Here is a 22,436-nt window from a genome sequence, read left to right on the forward strand (position 1 = left end):
TAGATATGAGCCACTGTGCCCAGCCAATATTGCTGTTTTTTTGTTTTTTACTAAGATGGGAAAAACTGTTAGAGAAGAAAGTTTGGAAGGGAATATTTAGAATTCCGTTTTAGACTTTAATTTTGCCTATATTGAATGTCCATAAGTTAATATGTTGAATTGAATGTGGATATATCGGGCTGGAATTCATGGGACTGGAGATAAATTTAGGGGTCATCAACATAGATAGTATGAGATTACATAAAACCATGAATTATGAAACTAGATTACCTCAACAAACTAGGTATCAAAGGTACATAACCTCAAAATAATAAGAGCCATCTATCACAGACCCACAGCCAACATCATACCGAACAGGCAAAAGCTGGAAGCATTCCCCTTGAGAACCAGAAAAAGACAAGGATACCCACTCTGACACTTCTATTCAGCATGGTACTAGAATCAGGCAAGAGAAAGAAATAAAAGGCATCCAGATAGGAAGAGAGGAAATCACCCTCTCTTCACAGGCAATATGACACTATACCTAGAAAACCCCATAGTCTCTGCCCAAAGGCTCCTAGATCTGATAAACAACTTCAGCAAAGTTTCAGTATACAAAATCGATGTGCAAAAATCAGTAGCATTGGTATACACCAACAACGTCCAAGCCGAGAGCCAAATGAAGGATGTGATCCCATTCACAGTAGGCACAAAAAGAATAAAATACCTAGAAATACAGCTAACCAGGGAGGTGAAAGAACTCTGCAATGAGAATTACAAAACACTGCTGAAAGGAATCAGAGATAACACAAACAAATAGAAAAACATTCCATACCATGGATTGAAAGAATATTGTTTAAAATGGCTGTACTGCCCAAAGCTATTTATAGATTCAGTGCTATTCCTGTCAAACTACCAATGACATTTTTCACAGAATTAGAAAAAAATTCATATGCAACCAAAAAAGAGCCCAAATAGCCAAAGCAATCAACGCAAAATGAAGAAAGTTGGAGGCATCGTACTACATGACTTCAAACTATACTGCAAGGGTATAGTAACTAAAACAGCATAGTCCTGGGACAAAAAACAGGCACATAAAGCAACGAAACATGTTAGAGAACCCAGAAATAAAGCCACACACCTACAGCCATCTGATCTTCGACAAAGCTGACAAAAACAAGCCACAGGGAAATGACTCCCTGTTCAATAAATGTTGCTGGGATAACTGGCTAGCTATATGCAGAGGAATTAAACTGGACCCCTACCTTTCACCATATACAAAAATCAGTCAAGATGGATTAAAGACTTAAATGTAAAACCTGAAACTATAAAGACCCTAGAAGAAAATCTAGGAAATACCATTGAGGATATCGACCCAGGCAAAGACTTCATGAAGAAGACTCCAAAAGCAATTACAACCAAAACAGAAATTGACAAGTGGGACCTAATTAAACTAAAGAGCTTCTGTACAGCAAAATAAACTATCAATCAACAGAGTAAACAGACAACCTACAGAATGGGAGAAAACATTTGCAAAGTATGCATCTTTCAAAGGTCTAATACCCAGAATCTGTAAGGAACTCAAATCAACAAGCAAAAACAACCCCATTAAAAAATGGGCAAAGAACATGAGCAGACTTTTTTTTTGAGACGGAGTCTCACTCTGTTGCCCAGGCTGGAGTGCAGTAGTGCAATCTCGGCTCACTGCAACCTCTGCCTCCCGGGTTCAAGCAATTCTCTGCCTCAGCCTCCCGGGTAGCTGGGATTACAGGCGCCTACCACCATGGCGGGCTAATTTTAGAATTTTTTTTCAGTAGAGACAGGGTTTTACCATCTTGGCCAGGCTGGTCTTGAACTCCTGGCCTTGTGATCCACCTGCCTTGGCCTCCCAAAGTGCTGGGATTACAGGTGTGAGTTACCATGCCTGGCTGCAGGCACGTCTTAAAAGAAGACATACACACAGCCAACCAACTTATGAAAAAATGCTCGATATTACTAGTCATTATGGCAATACAATTCAAAACAACGAGATACCATCTCCTACTAGTCATGATGGCTGTTAGTAAAAAGTCAAAAAATAACAGATGCTGGTGAGGTTTTAGAGAAAAGGGAATGCTTATACACTGCTGGTGAGAAAGTAAATTAATTCAGCCACTGTGGAAAGCAGTCTAGAAATTTCCCAAAGAGCTTAAAATAGAACTACCATTCGACCCAGCAATCCCATTACTGGATATATGTCCAAAGGGATATAAATCATTCTACCACAAAGGTAAATGCACGTGTATGTTCATAGCGGCACTATTTGACAACAGAGAAGACATGAAATCAGCCTAGATGCCCATCAGTGGTGGACTGGATAAAGAAAATGTACATATGCACCATAGAACGCTATGCAGCCATAATAAAGAGATCATAGCCTTTGCAGCAACATAGATGGAACTGGAGGCCATAATCCTATGGAATTATGCTGAAAACCAAATACCACATGTTCTCACTACAAGTAGGAGATAAACATTAAGCACACATGGACACAAAAAAGGAAACAGTAGACACTGGGGCTGTTTGAGAGTGAAGGGTGGTAGGAGGGTGAGGATTGAAAAACTACCTATTGGGTGTTATGCTCATTACCTGGGTGGCAAAGCTATCTGTACACCAAACCCCCATGACACACCATTTACCTATGTAACAAACTTGCACATGTACCCCTTGAACCTAAAATAAAACTTGGAAGGAAAAAAAAATAGATTAAATTGCCAAGGGAGTAGTACGGTTATAAAAAAAGAACTGAGCCCCGGGGCACTTTAATTTATAAGTAGGAAAAATTAGAAGACAGCAGAAGAGACTAAATAAAGAGCCACAGAGAAAGATTGAAAACATGAAAGTTTGATGTCCTAAAAGACAAGTGAAGAAAGTATTTCAGGAAAGGATAATTGGGATGCCAAGTAAGATTATTTAAATTGACCATTGCATGGAGGAATAAGGAGATCACTGGAGATTTTGATTAAAGAAGAATTTTGATGGATTGGTTCATGTGATAACCTGATTAGAGTGAATTGAAGAGAAAATGGAAGAAGACTTGGAGACAATACATACAGCTCTTTCAAGGAGTATTGCTGTAAACAGATGTAGAGAAAATGAGCTAGCAGAGGGAAAAGTAGGATTAAGAAAGGTTTTTAATGATGTTGAAAGAAATAATATAAGGTTGAATACTATGGGAATGGTCCAGTAGAAAGGAAAAAGTGGTAAAACTGAAGAGGGAGGTAATTACTAGAGTAACTAGATAGAAATTACTAGAGTCCTTGGGTAGTCAATAGGGGATGGTTCTCATGCACAGGAAGAGGGGTTGGTCTTTGCCACAGGGTTATGGAAACTCATTTATAGTGTTAGGAGAGCGGGGAGACTATATAAATTCAAACATGGTTGTATGGTTAGAATAGTGGGAACATGTGGAAGTTCTCTCATAGTTTCATTTTCTCAGAAATAGGAAGCAGTGTCCTTATCTGAGTTAGGATGTGGGAGAAGGTGGAGGCTTGAAGAGAAAGGAAGTATAAAATAATTGTATGAATGAGGAGTGAATGGACAAGGGAAATAGAGCAGGATTGCCAAACAGCATTCAGGACCCACTTGATGTTAGTGATGGTGAATATAAAATGGGGTCAGTGTCAACGTGATTGTGTTTTTCTTCAGCCTTTTTTTAGCTATATCAGATTAGATGGAGAGTTGGATTTAATAAGAGGTTTTTGTTTTTAACTGAAGTACTCCTTTTCAGAAATGGGGTTTCTAGAAATAATTATAAAATGCATTTTTATATATTATTTTTTATCCCTTTTCTGTTTTTCACCTGACTTGTCACTATTAAATATTTTTACAAGAAGAAATACTGATAGTTCATGAGAATACAAACAACTTTTTTTTACTATGTTTAAAATACGTATTAAGGCAGATATTCTGTATTGGCATTATGGTAATATAAATTATGCTTGCGTTAATAAAAATTAACTTATGAACTTTATCAACTGTGAAATGAGACAAAAGCAGTTTGACTTTTTTTTTTTTTTTTTTTTTTTGAGGCAGGGTCTCTCTGTGTCACCCAGGCTGGAGTACAGTGGTGCCGTCACGGCTCACTGCAGCCTCAACTTCCTGGGCTCAGATGGTGCTCCAACCTCAGCCTCCTGAGTAGCTGGTACCACAGGCAGGCGTCACCATGCCTGGGTAATTTTTGTATTTTTTGTAGAGACAGGGTTTTGCCATGTTGCCCAGGCTGGTCTTGAATTCTTGGGCTTAAGCAGTCCTGCTGTTTTGGCCTCCCAAAGTGCTGGGATTATAGGCATGAGCCACTGTACCTGGCCCATTCTGACATTTTTAATTGCAATTTTATATAAATAGCATGAGTGTTTTCATATTACTTTTGCTTATTTGAGAACTGTATCCACAATTCTGTATGTATTTGCTTGCTTTGTAAAAATCAAATGTAGTACATTTTAACAGAAAGCTAAATATTTGAATAATTTTTTTAAATGCCCTTACAGAATCTAATTAAGCTCACATCATACCCTGTTGTTAGATTCTACTCTGTTGTATTTCCTTATCTTTTTTTTTTTTATTATTACTATTTTTGAGACAGAGTCTCACTCTGTGACCCATGCTGGAGTGCAGTGGTGGGATCTTGGCTCACTGCAACCTCCGCCTCCTGGGTTCAAGCGATTCTCATGCCTCAGCCTTCTGAGTAGCTGAGATTACAGGTGCACACCAGCATGCCCAGCTAATTTTTGTATTTTTGGTAGAGACAGGGTTTCGCCATGTTGGCCAAGCTGATCTTGAACTCCTGACCTCAGGTGATCCACCTGTCTCGGCATCCCAAAGTGCTGGGATTACAGGTGTGAGCCACCACACCTGACCTCCTCATCTCTTTGTAAAGAGTTTTGAGAAAGTTTTCAGGTTACTCAGTTTAATTGGGGGCAGGCAGTTATCCACTTTTAAACAATTGATTCTACAGTAAATTAATCAAGAGTTTGTTTAAGTTACTTCTTCCTAATTTACTGAGAGATTCAAGTTTGGAGAATGCCTTGTGGTAAAGTCTCTCACATCGTGATGCACTTAGTAGGCATCAGTGTTTGTGAATTGAATTGTCAGTGCAACTTTGGACACACTGATGATGATGTTTCCAAATCTGTTTCTCATGAAGTCATTTCCAACTTATAATGATATCTAAAGTAAATGGTGTAGATATGAAAATAAGGAAATAATTTATCCTAAAGATGATTGAGACATGACAAAGAATTTGATGATACTTCTTATAATAAATGCAGTAATTGTGAATGAAACAAATCTCTTTGATTATGCTTGATTAGGTGGTAGCTTTTTTTTAATTAGTTTTCAAGTACTAGTATCTGTGACATGCATTAATGACTGGCATTTTTGTTGCTAATGCAAATTATTACTTAGTGTTGCTTTTAATTCACTGAAAATGTTTTCCACTATGCAGTTAAAAGGTTTCTATGTTTAGATAAAAATTGAAAAATATTTTAAAATCTGCCCATGAGGAGGAGGACTGATTCTTGAAAAATTCTGAAATGTTACTTTATTGCATATTTGAAATAGAATTTGATGAATTTTTTCTTCATTAAGTAAAGCTTGGTGAGTGAAATTAATAGCAAGAAAAGTGACTCTGTACTTGTAAGATGTGAGCTTTATCACAGTCTGTTTTTTGGAAGCTTTTCAAATATGTGATGATTTTCCTCTTCAGAAAAAGATGTTAACAGAACAGATCGAACAAACAAGTTTTATGAAGGCCAAGATAATCCAGGGTTGATTTTGCTTCATGACATTTTGATGACCTACTGTATGTATGATTTTGATTTAGGTAAGTTCTCTGAAGTTCTAATTTTAAAAGACGTAAATATATTTACTTTATAATTTACATTTTTAATCCAGTTAGACATGGGTAATAGCTTTGTAGGCCTAGTTTTAAGAGAATTTGTTCTCCAGGGGACTGGAAACTTACAAGGCTATGGTTCTCAACCAAGGAGCCCTGGGTTGCTGCAGCAAACTAACAGGAGCACCATGAGATATTTAAAATTTTTAAGGGAATTATAGAGACATCTATAGGACACCACTCTAACTACTAGCTGAAATAGCTAAAGGTTTTAACATTAGATCATTACATTCTTTTTGATGAAGTTATATCTTTGCAAAGCTGGGTTTTTGGCCTTGCTGTGATAAGTACTGTGTAAAAATAAATGATGAAAATAAATGAGGATGGTGATAGCCAGTTGAATTTTAATGTTTGAGAAGTATTGTAGTGCTCAGTAGGTGATAAGCACATAGGATATGAATACTTATTCAGTTGTTTTGACCTAACTACTTAATAAATGGAGTTGTTATTTCTTTGAGACTTAGGAGTGCCTTGGGAAAAATTGCTGGGATACTAAGGATGATAACCATGAACTGAGAAAGTTTGCAAACCATTGTTTGATATGCTTTTCCCATTGTGAAGAAAAATACTGATTTGATATTTTAGACAAGCAGTGCAAAAATTTTGTAGGGCATGTAGAACTTACTCTTTTTTTGGTAAATCTCTTTACCAGAAATTTGTTGTAAGAACTGATGCCGGGGCTGGGTGCGGAGGCTCACGCCTGTAATCCCAGCACTTCAGGAGGTCAAGGCAGGTGGATCACCTGAGGACAGGAGTTCAAGACCAGCCTGGCCAACATGGTGAAATCCTGTCTCTACTAAAAATACGAAAGTTAGCTAGGCTGGGTGGCACACGCCTATAATTACAGCTACTCAGGAGGCTGAGTCAGGAGAATCGCTTGAACCTGGGAGGTGACGGTTGCAGCGAGACAAGATCATGCCGCATTACACTCCAGCCTGGGTGACAGAGTGAGACTCTGTCTCAAGGAAAAAAAAGAACTGACGGTGGAAGTAGAAGTGTGAAATTACCTGGGGGAAGGGACGCTAAGGGGTAGAAAACTTAAGGAACCATTCTTTTAAGGGGCAAGAGAACTTAAGATATTTATTTAAAGAACCAACAGCTTGTCTAACCATCAACCTTTAAATAAGTATAAATACTAGAAATGTTTGAGTTACCTGCTATGTGAGTGGCTTCTAGCTAAAGGGTAGTGGAAATAGATGTTTTCTAGATTAGTAATGCTTGAGACATCCTTTAGAGAAGGTGGTTGGATACTTAGCACATTAAAACTAAATGAACCTTGAATTATGGGCACATTTTCTTCACTGTTCATATCTATGTAAATTTCTCTTGGTTTCCCATATGTAAGTTAGGGGAAGATATAATCTGTTTTGATCTTGAGGTATCAGCCTCTTTGGTGACAGTAAGTCAAAAGTTGCGAGTTTTCTTTAAAATGTAAAATGTAGTCAGTCCTGTCTATGAGAACCTATAATGAGCTTCAAATTGAATTGTTGCAAGAATATTAGTAGAGTGCTTTTCAGGTTACAGAGTGCTTTCATACTTGATTTGATTTTTAATTCTCATAGCAGCCTTTTGAAAAAGTGGGGAAATCTCACTTTATGAGTAAGGTTATTTTGATTTAGAGTGTGACTTATGGTCACACAAGTAAATAATTGGTCTGGGAATAGAGACCCAGGTTTTTATTGCAGGCTGGGATTCTTACCTCTACACCGTCAGCGCTTCAAACTCTTGCCGTTTATTTTAGTTTCTGTTACCACTGTAGGGAATAGGACCATTCTCCTTGGCAACAGAAGGCATTGCTCCATTCTCTCTGATGGTAATTTTGAGATAGAAATTCATATGTATTCTGTAACAGGAGTTCCTGAATGCTTAATTTTCTTAGGACATTGTTCCAAACCAGCCAACTGGATAACTTACCATCTCCATTTGTTTATACTAATGTCACATTCTTTCTATATAGACATTTCAGTTACCTGAAAAATAGTCAAGCTTCCTGCGGATAACTGGCCTTATGGAAGCCAAGATACTTTTTATAAAAGCAATAGACAACATTTCTTACTCTTTACTCATAGCAGAGCAACCTGGACTGTAAATTTACTCTGTCTTGTAGGTGATTTCATTATATGGAGTTTGGCTTCTTAACCCATAGGTGAGGTATAGGTGTATTTGCATTGAATACAGTCTCAGTAGGGAGGAGTGAGACAAAAATTATCAAAAGCAGACAAAAGAACTTAAGGAAGGGTGATTTCGAGTTAGTGAGTGCAGATACTACAGAAAGTTTCTGTGGGTGGTATCATTGCAGGGTATGTAATGATGATACTGAATAATCAATGAAAGGTTAAATTAGAGTGTCTCATGTTTTTTAAGAACTATTTCTGATCCTCAAGATTTTTGTTTTTTAATTTGATACTCTAAAGGATAAGCTTCAGTAACCTGGAAAATTGAACTATATGTTGTTTAAATTTTTCTTCTTGGTGTAAGCAAGTGTACGCTAGGATATTAAGGTGTTCATTTCTCACCTGCCCCCCACCCCCTACACTGAAACAGATTTGCTGTGGAAGTAATTTTAGGGAAGTACTTCAGAAATTGCACTGGTGCTGATTAAGATGTGCATTATTCAGCCGTAGTGCAGACTCTGAGATCACTAAATGCCAATTTAAATATATTTAATCTTTCTTTAATTAAAAGGAATTTGTACATTAATTCCACCCCCTACAACCCATGACATACCCCAAAGAACATAATGTATAAAATAAAATAGATTAAAGGCAACCAGAACATGAAGATTAATTTGACAACTTGCTTCAGCTAAGACTTAACAGAAGAAATATGTAGTGATTCCATATGAAAGCTGAAGACTTAAAGGATTAAATTGGCTTCTTAGGAATTTTTATTCATAATAACTTAATAATAAAGCACTTTTTTAGAGAGGAAGGGTGCTTTGTAAATCTTTTGAATAGCACACTTTGAAATATTTCTGATGTAGAGCATACACAGTCAGACTCAGTAACGTAGTACTCTTGCACTTTGTTGAATTCAGATTAGATTTCCTTCATGCTTTAATTGGTCTAGCCTTTATTATTTGTCATTGATTTCACTGTGTCAGGTAGGAAAGTTCTGATGATAACAATTTAGTCTTCCATCTATCTTATTCTTTTTTAAAAAGTGTACATTATTTTAGAAACCATCTGTGTAAATTTGTAGAAATGATTACATTTAGATACCTTGTCGTATGTCACTTTTGTCTAGCTTTTTTCTCTAAATGTCTTGGTAACTTCATTGTCTGGTACTGTAATAATTGGATGTCCTCCATGAGAACCCAGGTGCCCTTTTATGCTAAATTGAGTAGAGCTGTATTTTCCCACAGGGTGCAGTGTAGATAGAGTGAGGTTAACAGGACTGTGGAAAGATGTGGTGGTAAGATGATTGGACAGAGGCTTACAGCAAATTGAGCTGAAACTTTATTTGTAAGGAGATTCTGAGGTGATATGAGTGCTTCTGTCTGTTGTGTGTTTGATCTGAGTTTTCTCAAGAGATTTAGTTTACCTGCTTTCTGAGATCATTTTTTAAAGTTTTCCTCCAAAACAGAGTAATGTGTAATTATGTATCATTTATATGATAGCAGAACTATCTCCTCCCTCTTTTATTAAATATTTACTTTTACATGGCTTCAGTGCAGATAGATTTTGGTGAATAAAAATGTAAGCTTTGGATTCGCAAATGAAAGACTATTTTCCAGACTTCCCAAGCTACCAATGAAGAAATTTCTACGTGATTTTAATAAATACACAAAAGTTACCAAAGTTGAATGATAACGTTTAAGTAAGAAGGCTTAGTATAAGCTCGTGTCCCTTCAATTGGTTCAAGAACTTAAGTCTGAAAATTTTTCAAGTCTTGAAAATTGTAAAACAAGGATAATTGAGGGTTTTATAAGAGGAAGTAAAAAAGCAAGAAGTTTGACATATTCAGGTGCAAAAGTAAAACTAACACTTTTTCTTATTTTTAAGTGAGGGATCTGACTCCTTAATTTTCTAGTTTTTCTTTTAATCAAGGGCTCTATTACTGTCACCATTGAGAAATTATAATAATATCAAGAGACATGTAGGTTAAGTGGTCACTTTAGGTACAAAATATTGATTGGGTTAAGCCCAGTTGCTGGCATTGGTTGGGTGTAGAGAGTAACAAAAAAAGAAAGAAGGACATAGATATGACTATTTAAAAGAGGCTCTTAATTTTGTAACTCCTGTTATGTGAATCTAAAAGTCTGATTGTTAAAGCAGTTGTACCCAAAGTTCTTGTTTTATGTGGCTTACTCATGGTAGTTTGGCATTACTAACCACTCTGGGCTTGCAACTTTCTTGTTGATTTTTGCAACATTCTTCTCCCTTGATTTTTTTATTTTCTCTGACTGGTCTTTCTTAAACCTGTCTTTGAGTGTATACTCTTACATTTGACGTTCCTCTGGATTATCTCTTCACCCCCCTTCTTTCTCATGATGCTCTTGCACATTATTTTTAAAAATATTACCCACTCTTGATAGTGTATCTGCACTGAGACACATACTGGAAGCTATATATTGCTTGACATCTCAATCTAAAACAACTCATCTTTCTTACTTATGATTAGAGTTCCTCCTCTTCATTTATATTCTTTTCTTGGTGAACATCAGTGTCTACCAATTTCTAAATGCAAAGGAGAAAGATACAATTTTAAGCGAAATGGTGGTGATATGCACAACTTTCAGAAGGATACATAAAACTTGGGTTTTCAGAGACAATTTTTTCTTTTCTTTCTAGGATATGTTCAGGGAATGAGTGATTTACTTTCCCCTCTTTTATATGTGATGGAAAATGAAGTGGATGCCTTTTGGTGCTTTGCCTCTTACATGGACCAAATGGTAAGAACAGAGATTCCTTCCATTAAACTGTTTTTGAAAATTTTAGTTGTATAATTTTATAGTATAAGGTTGATTTTTATATTTAGCCAACTATGATGGAACTTAAAAAAATTACCTCATGCCTTTTGTTACTTTTTCTTTTTAGTAGCCTTTCAAGGGCTTAGAAATACTGGTGGTATTTTTAATACAGAAAATAGTTTGTGCCTGTAGTATAGGAATAATCAGGATTTAATACCAGTAAATGCTTATGTTCTACTAAAGAGCCATGCATCATTATAGAATATTGATAAAATAGATGAATTCAATTTTGTGGAATAGTTGAACTTTAATATCATCTGTTTCAGAGATAAAGCTTAGTCATGCCAAGTAATATCCTTACCTTTTGTGAAGATTTTGAATTTTGTCATTATAGTAACTGATTTTTCTCCAGATGTGTTTGAACTATTTGTAACTCTGACACTTTCTTAGGAATTCATTGTTATTTTCCCAGAAGTATGTGATTATTAGAATTGAACTGTCTATATATGCATGTTAGTACAAAGAACATTTTATGTGTTATCATTGTTGAATCTTTGAGGCAGAGTTCTAGGATAATAGTGCAGAGAATATTGACAGGGAAATAAAAGAAAAGTCTTTTCAAGCAACCTCTTAGAAAAATAAAAGCAGAAGGGGTGAGACTAGATAAAGGCAGATGAAGTCCAAAGACCTGACTACATAGAGATTGCTGTGTTTTTTCAAAATAACACTAACATACTAGATGCTGGGCCTTTATGTTGGATATTGAAATGGCTTGCTTGCAAGGAGATAAACGTTTTGAATCTAACCATCTGAAATATTTTCCTGTAATACAGGGTTTAACTCAGAGTTTCTGGGATACAAATGTGAAATTTGGAAGTGGTACCCTTCTCCTTTTTTCTTTACTTCTATTCTTCCCCTTTTGCTTGCCTATTTTTCTTTCTCCTTCAGATTTTCCCTGCTTGTGCCTATTTCCCCCAATCTCTTGTCCATAGATTCAACTTGTTTTCGCTTCTTTCAGTTTTTTTCTTAATGTATACTTGGTAAGATTTGATAGTTTTAAAATGTTCTTTTACTGTTAAATTCATTAATATTCAAATTGGTTTTTTGCCATAAATTAATTTTGTTGATTATTTGGAAGGATTATCAATGCAGTAATTTGGTAATGTCATAGTTTGTCTTCGTTCCTTTTTTGATTGATTGATTTGTCTACCTTCTTAGTTCCATTTACTCCCAAGTGCTCTAGAAACCTGAGGCATTTGTTATAAAGGTCTGTACAGCTGATACTAATTACATAAAAACTGCTGTCTGCCTTCCTTGTGTTTTTGTTGTTTATCCTCTTTTCACCAGAGCTAGTATGTTCCTTGATAAAAGGGATTATATCTTTGTTTCACTGGTAGCATACCAGAATTTTCCTAATGCCTGACATGAGGTTGTTCAACAGGTTTTTGTAGAATAAACATGTGAATCTTTCCCCAGTGATTACTTTAAATTTCTATAGTAGATATTCTAAAAAAAAAAAAAAATACAACTAAGATGAACATACTGCATTTAGTATCGTGCAATAAGTTTTCAATAAAACTAATCCAATATTGGCATGTAAATATATATTGACATATAATGACACATACATACATGCATACATACGTGTGTATATAGGTCTCATATGTAAAGACTACCTTCTGAACATGTGTAATAAACACTTTACAGTCCGTCATTTTTTGTGTATGAAGGTTCAGTTTCTTTGTTCTGTCATTTTCACAGTAAATGCTCTCTGTGTTTGCCTTTTCCATTAAGGATGTTCTGGGGATTTTTCTAGTCTTTATTCTAAAAAGATATCTTCCTATTATATTGTCTGCTAACATCTTTTCTTTCATAATATTTGAATGAGAGGGAAATACATGGCAATCAAAATAACCTGTATGATTGTTTTTCACTGCATTGCCCTTGTTTGATGTCCCTAAATCTGTGCTGCTGTTTCTTGATTCTTTGTTTTTGTTTTATAGCTTTACTTCATGTAAGTTTGTACTACTTTAGTGGCGGCTGAACCTAATGTCCATAAATTTACTTTTGTTGATGTTTACTTACATCTAATGTAGGTCTAGGCATAGACTTTGTCTATTATTATGGAAATACAAAGTACAGGTGATCTAATGAACTTTGTTATACCCATCATCCATTTTGCCATATAGTTTTAATTCCTTTCTCCTCTCCATCTCTCCCTCCCCTGCCCCATACAGACAACATTTATTTACAGACATATTTGAAGCCCTTTGTATATCCATTGTTGATCCCACTCTCCCTTGTCCAGGAATAACCACTTTTTCGAATATGGTGTCTGTCATTATGGACGTGCTTCTTTTTTACAGCAGAGTGGGTAGCAGATGGCTATGCCATGTTGGTATTCCCAAATCAGCTCTAGTCTTTGACTGTGTCACAGCAAAAATGATCCTGTTAATCAGAGTTGATTCTGCCCCTTCTCTATAGATCTCTCTGGTAAATGTGGAGGAACTATATCCTAAAGGCTTGAGTTAGTCTGTTAATAAACTGGTTTTTAAAATTCATTAAAGAGAAACAGCTTATTGAGAATTAATAGACTTAAATTTTTTTTAACTAAAGAATGAATTGTTTCTGATAGTTCTAATAAAGCACTATTGTACTGTAAAAGTGAAAAAGTAAGTGTGAAGGAGGAAATGTTTTTCTAAGGCTTTCACTAGGGTTAGGGCAGTAGGTTACCACAGAGGGATCAGGACATATGAGTTAAAGGGATCCAAATCATTTAAGAAGCCTTTCAGAGCATCAGTTTTGTTGCCTTCTGGCTCCTTGACTCAGGTGTTGGTAGGGAGTCTACTCAACTATGAAGTTTGTTTAAAGCATATGAACCCCAGCAGTTCTCAAACTTTGTGACCTCAGGGCCCCTTCACACTCTCCAATATTATTGAAGACCTGAAAGAGTTTTTGTTCATGTGGGTTATATCTGTTGATGTTTATGTGAAAAATTAATACTGAGAAACTTGTATTCATTTATTTATTAATTCATTAAATAACAACACATTCTACCTTAACATAGATTACATTTTTTTAATGAAAAGTAACTTTTCCTAATGAAAAATTTACCGACACAAGAGATTATTTTAAATTTTTCATTTTTAAAAATGTCTGGTTTAATAGAAGACAGCTGAATTTTCATATTTGCTTCTGTGTTCAGTCTGTTGCAGTATCACACATCATACAGCCTTTGCACTTGTGAACGAATTTAAGTACGAAATCCAGATAATGTTTTAGTATTGTCCTGAAAATGGTTTTGGCTTTACAGAGTCTCCAATGTCAGCAAACCTAAGAAGTAATTCTTTAAAATGAAATACATACTAAAACTAAAATTAATTTTATTATGTATACTTTGAAGGAATATTTAACAATGGAAATAATTTGATAAATATTTATTTCCCAAATGTGTATTTCTTTCACCAAGTCTTTTATGCTGTGTAAGAAATAAATATCTCAGTCAGTCTGCAGTTGCTATGTCTGCATTCTTCTTTATGTAAGTCAAATGAATAGAGGAAAAAATAATCCTTAGTTTTGAGAGCAAGGATTCTTTCTTTTTACCCTCCCTTTTAGTGTTACGTTAGATTTTTGGTTAGTTACACATTTTTTAAGATAACCAGTGCGGTATAAGTTCAACATTTGTCCTTAGACATCATGTTTTAGTTATCAGTCATTATGTACTATAAAATATTTATTAAATATTACTTGTATAGTAACAATTATTTCCTTTTAAAGCATCAGAATTTTGAAGAACAAATGCAAGGCATGAAGACCCAGCTAATTCAGCTGAGTACCTTACTTCGATTGTTAGACAGTGGATTTTGCAGTTACTTAGGTAAGTTTAGTGAATCAGAACTATACCCAGCAAATTGTAGAGTAATGCGTAGAAAAAAATGTAAAGAACTCTTTAAAGAAGCCAGGTGCAGTGGCTCATGCCTATAATCCCAGCACTTTGGAAGCCAAGGAGGGAGGATTACTTGCACCCAGGAGTTTGAGACTAGCCTGGCTAGCACAGTGAGACCCCATCTCTACAAGGAAAAAAAAATGCTAGCTGTGATGATGCATGCCTGTAGTCCCAGCCACTCAAGAGGCTGAGGTGGGAGGATTACTTGAGCCGAGGAGGTTGAGGCTACAGTGAACTGGGATCACTCCACTGCACTCCGACCTGGGCGACATAGTAAGACACTGTCTCAATAAAAAAGAACTTAAAGACATATATACTCTGCTGCACTTTCTTCGGTTCCATAAAAGTGTGGAACGAAACTCTCTTTGTATAATTCTGCCTTAAACTTGATTCGTAAAATGTGTTATTTGTTAGTTTTTAAAAAGAAGTCAGCCTTCAAGTTTGAAATGATTCCTTAACGTAGAAGACAAATGTATAGGGCCTTGAATTGCCTAAGATGCATAGGAAAGTTAGAGAAAAGTAACTGTATTCTGACATAATTAGCATAAGAGTAAGTCATATGTGTGTTTTTTTCTTCTGCATAGAATCTCAGGACTCTGGATACCTTTATTTTTGCTTCAGATGGCTTTTAATCAGATTCAAAAGGGAATTTAGTTTTCTAGATATTCTTCGATTATGGGAGGTAAGTCCTTAAATTATTATGCAAATGTGATATTTATTATGAAAAGAAACAATTTATTCTGTAGAGTATAAATGGATTATGATAGCCTTACTGAAATATCTAAGGCAAGTATATTTCAAAATTCTGATGAACTGGTAGCCTCTTCTTAAAAATTAGTCTCACACTGAATATTTGGTCTTTTGGAGCTTCGTTCTTCAAATCACAGTCTCTGTGAGATTTGGGGCTAAGAGGTATCCCAGAACAAGTGCTCTAGGCCATTTGCTGCCTTTGTTCTTCCTTTGAGAGACTTGACTTTATGTGAGGCTTTGCCACATCTGTTATAGAGGATATTCTTATGTTTTTGGTGTACTCCTTTTGTTCCATTTTTTACCCAAGGCAACTCTTTATTTTTTCAACTTTTATTTTTGGTTCAGGGAGTACATGTGCAGGTTTGTTACATAGGTAAATTGCATGTTGTTGAGGTTTGGTGTGTGAATGATTCCATCACCCAGGTAGTGAGCATAGTATTCAATAGGTAATTTTACATCCCATGTTTCCCTTACACCATCCCCCCATGTGTAATCTCCAGTGTTTATTTTTCCAGGGCAACCTTTAATGAAACACCAAATCATTTCACATTTTCTTAAGTATTTGTTAATAATAAATCAGTGTGCTTTTTTTTTTTTTTTTTTTTTTTTTTTTAAAAGAGAGGGGGTCTTGCTATGTTACCTAGACTGATCTCGAACTCCTGGACTCAAGTAATCCTCTTGCCTCAGCTTTATAAGTAGCTGGGACTACAGGTCTACAGGTGTATGCCACTGTGTCCAGCCCAGTGTGCTTTTTCATAGAATGCTGGTATAATGATTGATCATACCTTAGGATAACAGAAATTCTTCCAAGGGAAGAATTGGGAGATAATCCATTTTGATTGTAAATACAACTTTATACAGTGGAACTGTAGTGGTCTCTGAGGTTTTTACAGCTGGAAATGGATTCCTATACTATTGATGGCTGTGCTACCATTAGACAAGGCATTGTGCTGATTACAAGTTAAAAGTGGATTGCTTTATGCTCACTTCCTCTGTTCTGAGATTAGAAGTAAAACCCACATGCTCTCTATCTGGAATCATACTTGAATGTTTATCAGTTTTGTTAAATTGGTATCTTAATTTTGGGGTTAAAAATGGGTTAATGCATTTATGCCTAGTGTTTCATTATTGGAATGCTAAGCATGTGGGAGTTGTTTATATCCTACTGCTCAAGGTCATCACCAAGGTCTGATTGAAAAATTCAGAAAATTGCATCCTCAGGCATAAATGGGTTTTAAAGGATGAATTAAGAATATTATTACCACATAGCTAGAATAACTCCTCAATCTGTGTTTACTAAATAAATTCAAACTTCTAATGAAACCTTTGAGGTTAATTGCATTGTAATTAAACTTTCAACAATTGGGTTTAGTTTGAAAATTATTCAACTTGATTTACTCGTTTTGAAAGAAGTAAACACATTTCGGGTATGATCTAATGGTATGGTTTGTGTGGGTGTTTTTATCTTTCTGGAAAAGATATTATTAGGTACATGAAGCAGGGGGAAATTAAGACCCTAAATTTGAGGATATTATCTGTATTTAGGAACAGCTGAGCTGTCGATCAAGCGTTTTCTATGTTTGGTTATAAATTTGGGGCAGTTAATTCAGTTATTGTCACAATCAGGGATAAAATGTGATATAAGGGTTTTACGTATTTAGAATGTAGAGCTACCTCTGGGTGTTTCTGATTCCATGTACTGTGTAACTGAACCTTTTTTATTTCCAGGACTTAGCTTTAGTCTTTTCTCAGATCGAAGTGAGAAACTGATACTTCAGAAAAATATTGAAAATACATCTAACCCTTATACCTTAACCTTGTGACTGTAGCTCCTGCATTAATAACATTTATCATACTGGTTAGGCTCAGTAGTTTACTTACTATAGTTACCTTAAAGAGCCACATTTAGAATATATCATATTCATATAATGTTAAACTCGATGGTAGTTACTTTGTAGCTGAAGGTAAGACTCTCCTTCCCCTCATTTCCTAGCTAGAAAAACCTTGGGCTACCCTAAACGGGCAACATCTACTTTGCATAGAAGTCATTCAGTGTTCAGAATTGTATCTGTGAGGAAAATGTTTTAGAATTGATACAGTTTGCAAAATAGTTCTTCTGCCTTCTATAGGTAATGTGGACCGAACTACCATGTAAAAATTTCCATCTTCTTCTCTGTTGTGCTATTCTGGAATCAGAAAAGCAGCAAATAATGGAAAAGCATTATGGCTTCAATGAAATACTTAAGGTAGTTATTCCTTTAATTCAGATTTTAGTGTTCTGGCTTTTCTATTTGGTGGTCCTGATATACAGAACATTTCCTTGGAACATTATTAAATCTCTTGAATAACTTAAATTGTGTCAATAACAGTGCTAGGAATGACTATCTGAGAATGACAGTTCAAATACATACTGGCCAGTTATTTTTACCTGGCTAATTAGGAAGAAAAGGAAATTCAACAAGTGCTCTTTTATGTAGTTTAGTTTTTCAAAAATTAATTGTCTTTTGATTATAACTTTGAGATATCAGACTTGGAATAGCTGCTGGATTTAATGTTCCATAAGCTTATTAGGTAGTCTTTAGCTTTAAAACTCGAAATAATCTAAAGAAAGATATATCGAATTTCTTATGTATTTGTAGTATATGAATGTTTTTATTTTAAGGATTTTATCTGCAGTGAAATATAACTGGTAATAAATTGTTTATATAATAGAATATAATGGTGTATTCAGTTTCGATTATCATTTTGTTTTGTTGATACTTTTTAGCATATTAATGAATTGTCCATGAAAATTGATGTGGAAGATATACTATGCAAGGCAGAAGCAATTTCTCTACAGATGGTAAAATGCAAGGTATACAGTGTTTCAAGTAATTGCAAGATTTGTTTGTTTTTGGTGGGTTGAGATCAAGAAAGATTTTTCTTCTTGGAAATAAAATAGCAACTTCAGTAAGTTGAGGGCAGACTCAAAGTATTGGCTGGCTTTTTGTTTGCTGTTCTAGATTTACAGCACTTAAGTGAAAACAGTTGACTATGGCAGATAGGAAACAGCTAATAATAAGGCAAAATGGTAAAAGTAATGAAAATATTTCTATAACAATTAAAGAGGCTGTAGAATTTCAGCAATGATATATTACCCAGTTAAGCTCATGAATACAGAATAGGCTGTCATATTAAATATGCAGAATCTCTAAACAAAAATGAATGCTAATCAGAAATAATTAAATCAATATTATTTAGCCTATGTCACTCACTTATATTAGTCAAGTTATTAATTATTTTAAAACAAGGCAAATTTGATGTATTATCTGAATTTGAACCAAAGCAGTATACTTTTGACGTGTTTTGGCTTTTTCTTTCTATTAAGAGAAAGGGCCTTGCTAAGTTGCCCAAGCTGGCCTTGAACTCCTGGGCTCAAATGAGCCTCCTGCCTTAGTTTCCTGAGTAGCTGGGATTACCGGTGCATGCACACCACTGTGCCCACCTCATGACTTTGCTTTTTTTTTCTGAGACGGAGTCTCATTCTGTTGCCCAGGCTGGAATGCAGTGGTGTGACCTCGGCTCACTGCAACCTTCTGCTCCTGAGTTCAATCGATTCTCCTGCCTCAGCTTCCCGAGTAGCTAGTATTACAGGTGCCTGCTACCATGCCTGGCTAATTTTTGTATTTTTAGTAGAGACGAGGTTTCACCATGTTGGCCAGGTTGGTCTAGAATTCCTGACTTCAGGTGATCCACCCACCTCGGCCTCACAAAGTGCTGGGATTATAGGCGTGACCCATCATGCCTGGCCATGACTTTGCATTTTTTTTTTTTTTTTGATACTTCAAGTTCTAGGGTACATGTGCACAACATGCAGGTTTGTTACATAGGTATACATATGCCACATTGGTTTGCTGCACCCATTATGACTTTGCATTTTTATGAAAATTCTTGCTTGGTCCTTGTATCATTTGTTCATGGATCCAAACTGTTACTTGGTTCAGTTCTACAAACATTTATTTGATACCTGTTCTCTTCCAAAGCATGTCAGTGAGATACTTCTTGCCTTGAAGAACTTTGTTTACTGAGAGAGACAGATGGTCTAAGAAGGATATTATTACAAAAAGTAGAAAGAGATAAATGCCAAATATTAGGACATGCTATGTTTGTGGGAATGTGGAGGTGGGATGGAGAGTGACTAATTTGGAAGATACCCAAGAACCACTTAGGGCGAAAGGTGGTTAGCATTTCATTTGGAGCTGAGAAAAACGTTGTGAGAAGGGTACATGACATTTACACTGTTAGGACAAATGCTCAGATTCTGGAATCAATGTAGTCTTAACCAGAAGTGTTACTTTGTGGTTATTTTTCCTCTGTAGTGAAATATGGTTTTGAGTTTGATTTTTCATATCCAGGAATTGCCACAAGCAGTCTGTGAGATCCTTGGGCTTCAAGACAGTGAAGTTACAACACCAGATTCAGACGTTGGTGAAGACGAAAATGTTGTCATGACTCCTTGTCCTACATCTGCATTTCGAAGTAATGCCTTGCCTACACTCTCCGCCAGTGGAGCCAGAGATGACAGCCCAACACAGATACCGGTGTCCTCAGATGTCTGCAGATTAACACCTGCATGATCACTCTTCTTGCTTTTTTGGGAAGAGACACTTTGTTGCAACTCTTTGTTTTCAAGTACTTGAAAGTTGAAAATTTAAAATCTTGGTATTGATCATGCTTTAAGATTTATGTAAAGAAAGTGTACTGATGTTCTTACATTAAAGCTTTACAAAGATTTAAACTAATTATTTTTGTAGTTACTTCTACCAAATAGCCTTTCCTTTTCGATAACATTCCTGAGTATTTTTATAGCCAAGTACATTTTATTTTCTTGCTGATGAACTGGAATTGGATAAATATTGCAAGTGGATGAGTTGGAAATTATGCACTTTGAAAAACATTCACTGTGTTTAAGCTTGTTGGGTTTCAGATTTGATTAAATTAAATGTGGAGGCTTTCTATAGCATTCTAAGCTGAGAAGTAGATTGTTACCCAGTAATGAAATAAAAAATAAAAATAAAAGGATTTTTTTCTCTATTGTTTACGACAATACTCAGCTTAAATATTTATGCTGGTCAAATGTGATTTAAATTGGACATTTTCATCAATGCAGTCTGATGTGTAGATAAATAATTATTTCAACCGTAATAAGTGGGTTGGCAGTGTATTTTTTACATTGAACTTTTCTTCACTTGTATATAAAGATTATATATGAGTACTTATTTATGAGTATAAAAAAGGTTAGGCATATTTTCATTAACTGAATAAGCGATTATTGATTTATTATAACCTGGCTTATCAAAATTTAACATGGCTTTCAGTATGAGATCTTTTTCAAAACTATTTTCTTAAACATTTATTTCATGAGATTATGTTCAACCCTGTACCTGGTGTAATTTTAAAATTAATTGCTTGTAACCTCACTTTACTAATAACGTTTATTATCTTTCCTAATAATGCATTAACTGATTGGTGTTTAAATTTTTATAAAATACTCTTTGCAAAAAGTTTATTTGAAAAATTTCTAGATGCTCTCATGAGTTTCAAAATAATAATTTTTGTATATGAACAAAGCTGTTGTTTTTACCATGCAGTATTGCATGATTTTAAGTTATGTGGAATTAACATAACTGATTTTGTTTTAATTGTAAGTTGTTAACTCCTGTATATATCATTAAAATAAATCTGAAGTTGAAGTAGTGTTTTTAGTTAAATTATACTTAGAAATAGTCTGCTTTTTTAAAATTTTTTTTCTTGAGAAAGAGTCTTGCTCTGTTGCCCAGGCTGGAGTGCAGTGGCGCAGTCCCGGCTCACTGCAGCCTCCCCCTTCTGGGTTCAAGCGATTCTCCTGTCTCAGCCTCCCAAGGAGCTGGGACTACAGGCTTGTGCCATTGCGCCTGACTAATTTTTGTATTTTGAGTAGAGATGGTTTCACCATGTTGGCCAGGCTAGTCTCGACCTCTTGACCTCAAGTGATCCACTCGCCTCAGCCTCCCAAAGTGCTGAGATTACAGGTGTGAGCCACTGTGCCCAGCTAATTCTTTAATAGAAGAAAAAACATCCAAGATGGACCTCAATTCATCTCTTATTTTTATATGATTAAAATAATAATCTGAATAAGTTATGGAAATGAAAAACATCCCTTTTATAACTGAAAAAAAATTTTCATTAGCATGGAAATGGGCACAGTGTTGCCTTGAAAGATAGTTATTTGACTCAGTAAAGCAGCTTATTACAACTGATGCTAATAGTATAAAGAAAAAAGTTGTGCAGTTCTAAAATGGTCCTAGAGATTGACTTTTTTCCCCCAAGAAAGTTAGGGAACAAAATGAACTTTTTTCCTGGTTGAGCATTAACTGACAATCACGACAGTAGAACCATTAGATTTTAGTTTTTAATATTATGTGTGTTATCTTTCATCAGTTAATAATGAGTAAGCCTATTCAGAAAAAGAACATAAACTGATCAAAAATCCAGCATCTCCAGCCTTTCATTTCCTGCTATTCAGGAAATTGCTTAGAACATCTTGATGTCCTCCTTGTTCTTCCTGGACAGTGACTTTTTGGGAGTTTTTTCCTACTGCATAATGTGATACCCACTTCAGATTTTTTTTTTTATCAATACATTTAGTAAGTTGAACTTCTGTCAAGTTTTATTGCAAAATTACTTGTTAAAACAATTTTTACTAAACTGCATTTCTATCTGGCATATTTTTGATATGGAAGTGATAGTATAGTTCCAGAAGAAGTCTTAAATCAGTCCACAGAGTCCAGTTAGCAAATACTATGTGCTATTAAGATTGCTAAAATACACAGTTCAGGTAAATTTACTAGTGTTTTTTAAAGGTTTATTTGTTTTCATAAGATGCTCTGTCCACA

General features: G+C 35.3%; 1 protein-coding gene across 4 annotated transcripts in view; it reads left to right on the plus strand.

The window, feature by feature from the left end:
- The window catches only part of TBC1D15 (TBC1 domain family member 15), an 81,837-nt gene extending 61,242 nt beyond the window's left edge, over positions 1–20,595 (plus strand). For 3 of the 4 annotated variants that reach the window (XM_009248030.4, XM_054526247.2, XM_054526248.2), the window contains 7 exons: positions 5,726–5,842; positions 10,708–10,808; positions 14,604–14,703; positions 15,357–15,454; positions 17,652–17,768; positions 18,290–18,376; positions 19,917–20,580. In XM_009248030.4, coding sequence (XP_009246305.3) covers positions 5,726–5,842; positions 10,708–10,808; positions 14,604–14,703; positions 15,357–15,454; positions 17,652–17,768; positions 18,290–18,376; positions 19,917–20,138 — 842 coding nt within the window. In that variant the 3' untranslated portion in view covers positions 20,139–20,580. 4 annotated transcript variants of the gene reach the window in all.
- The last annotated feature ends 1,841 nt before the right edge of the window (positions 20,596–22,436 follow it).

This window comes from Pongo abelii, chromosome 10, assembly GCF_028885655.2.
Source record: "Pongo abelii isolate AG06213 chromosome 10, NHGRI_mPonAbe1-v2.0_pri, whole genome shotgun sequence".
NCBI classification, from domain to species: Eukaryota; Metazoa; Chordata; class Mammalia; order Primates; family Hominidae; genus Pongo; species Pongo abelii.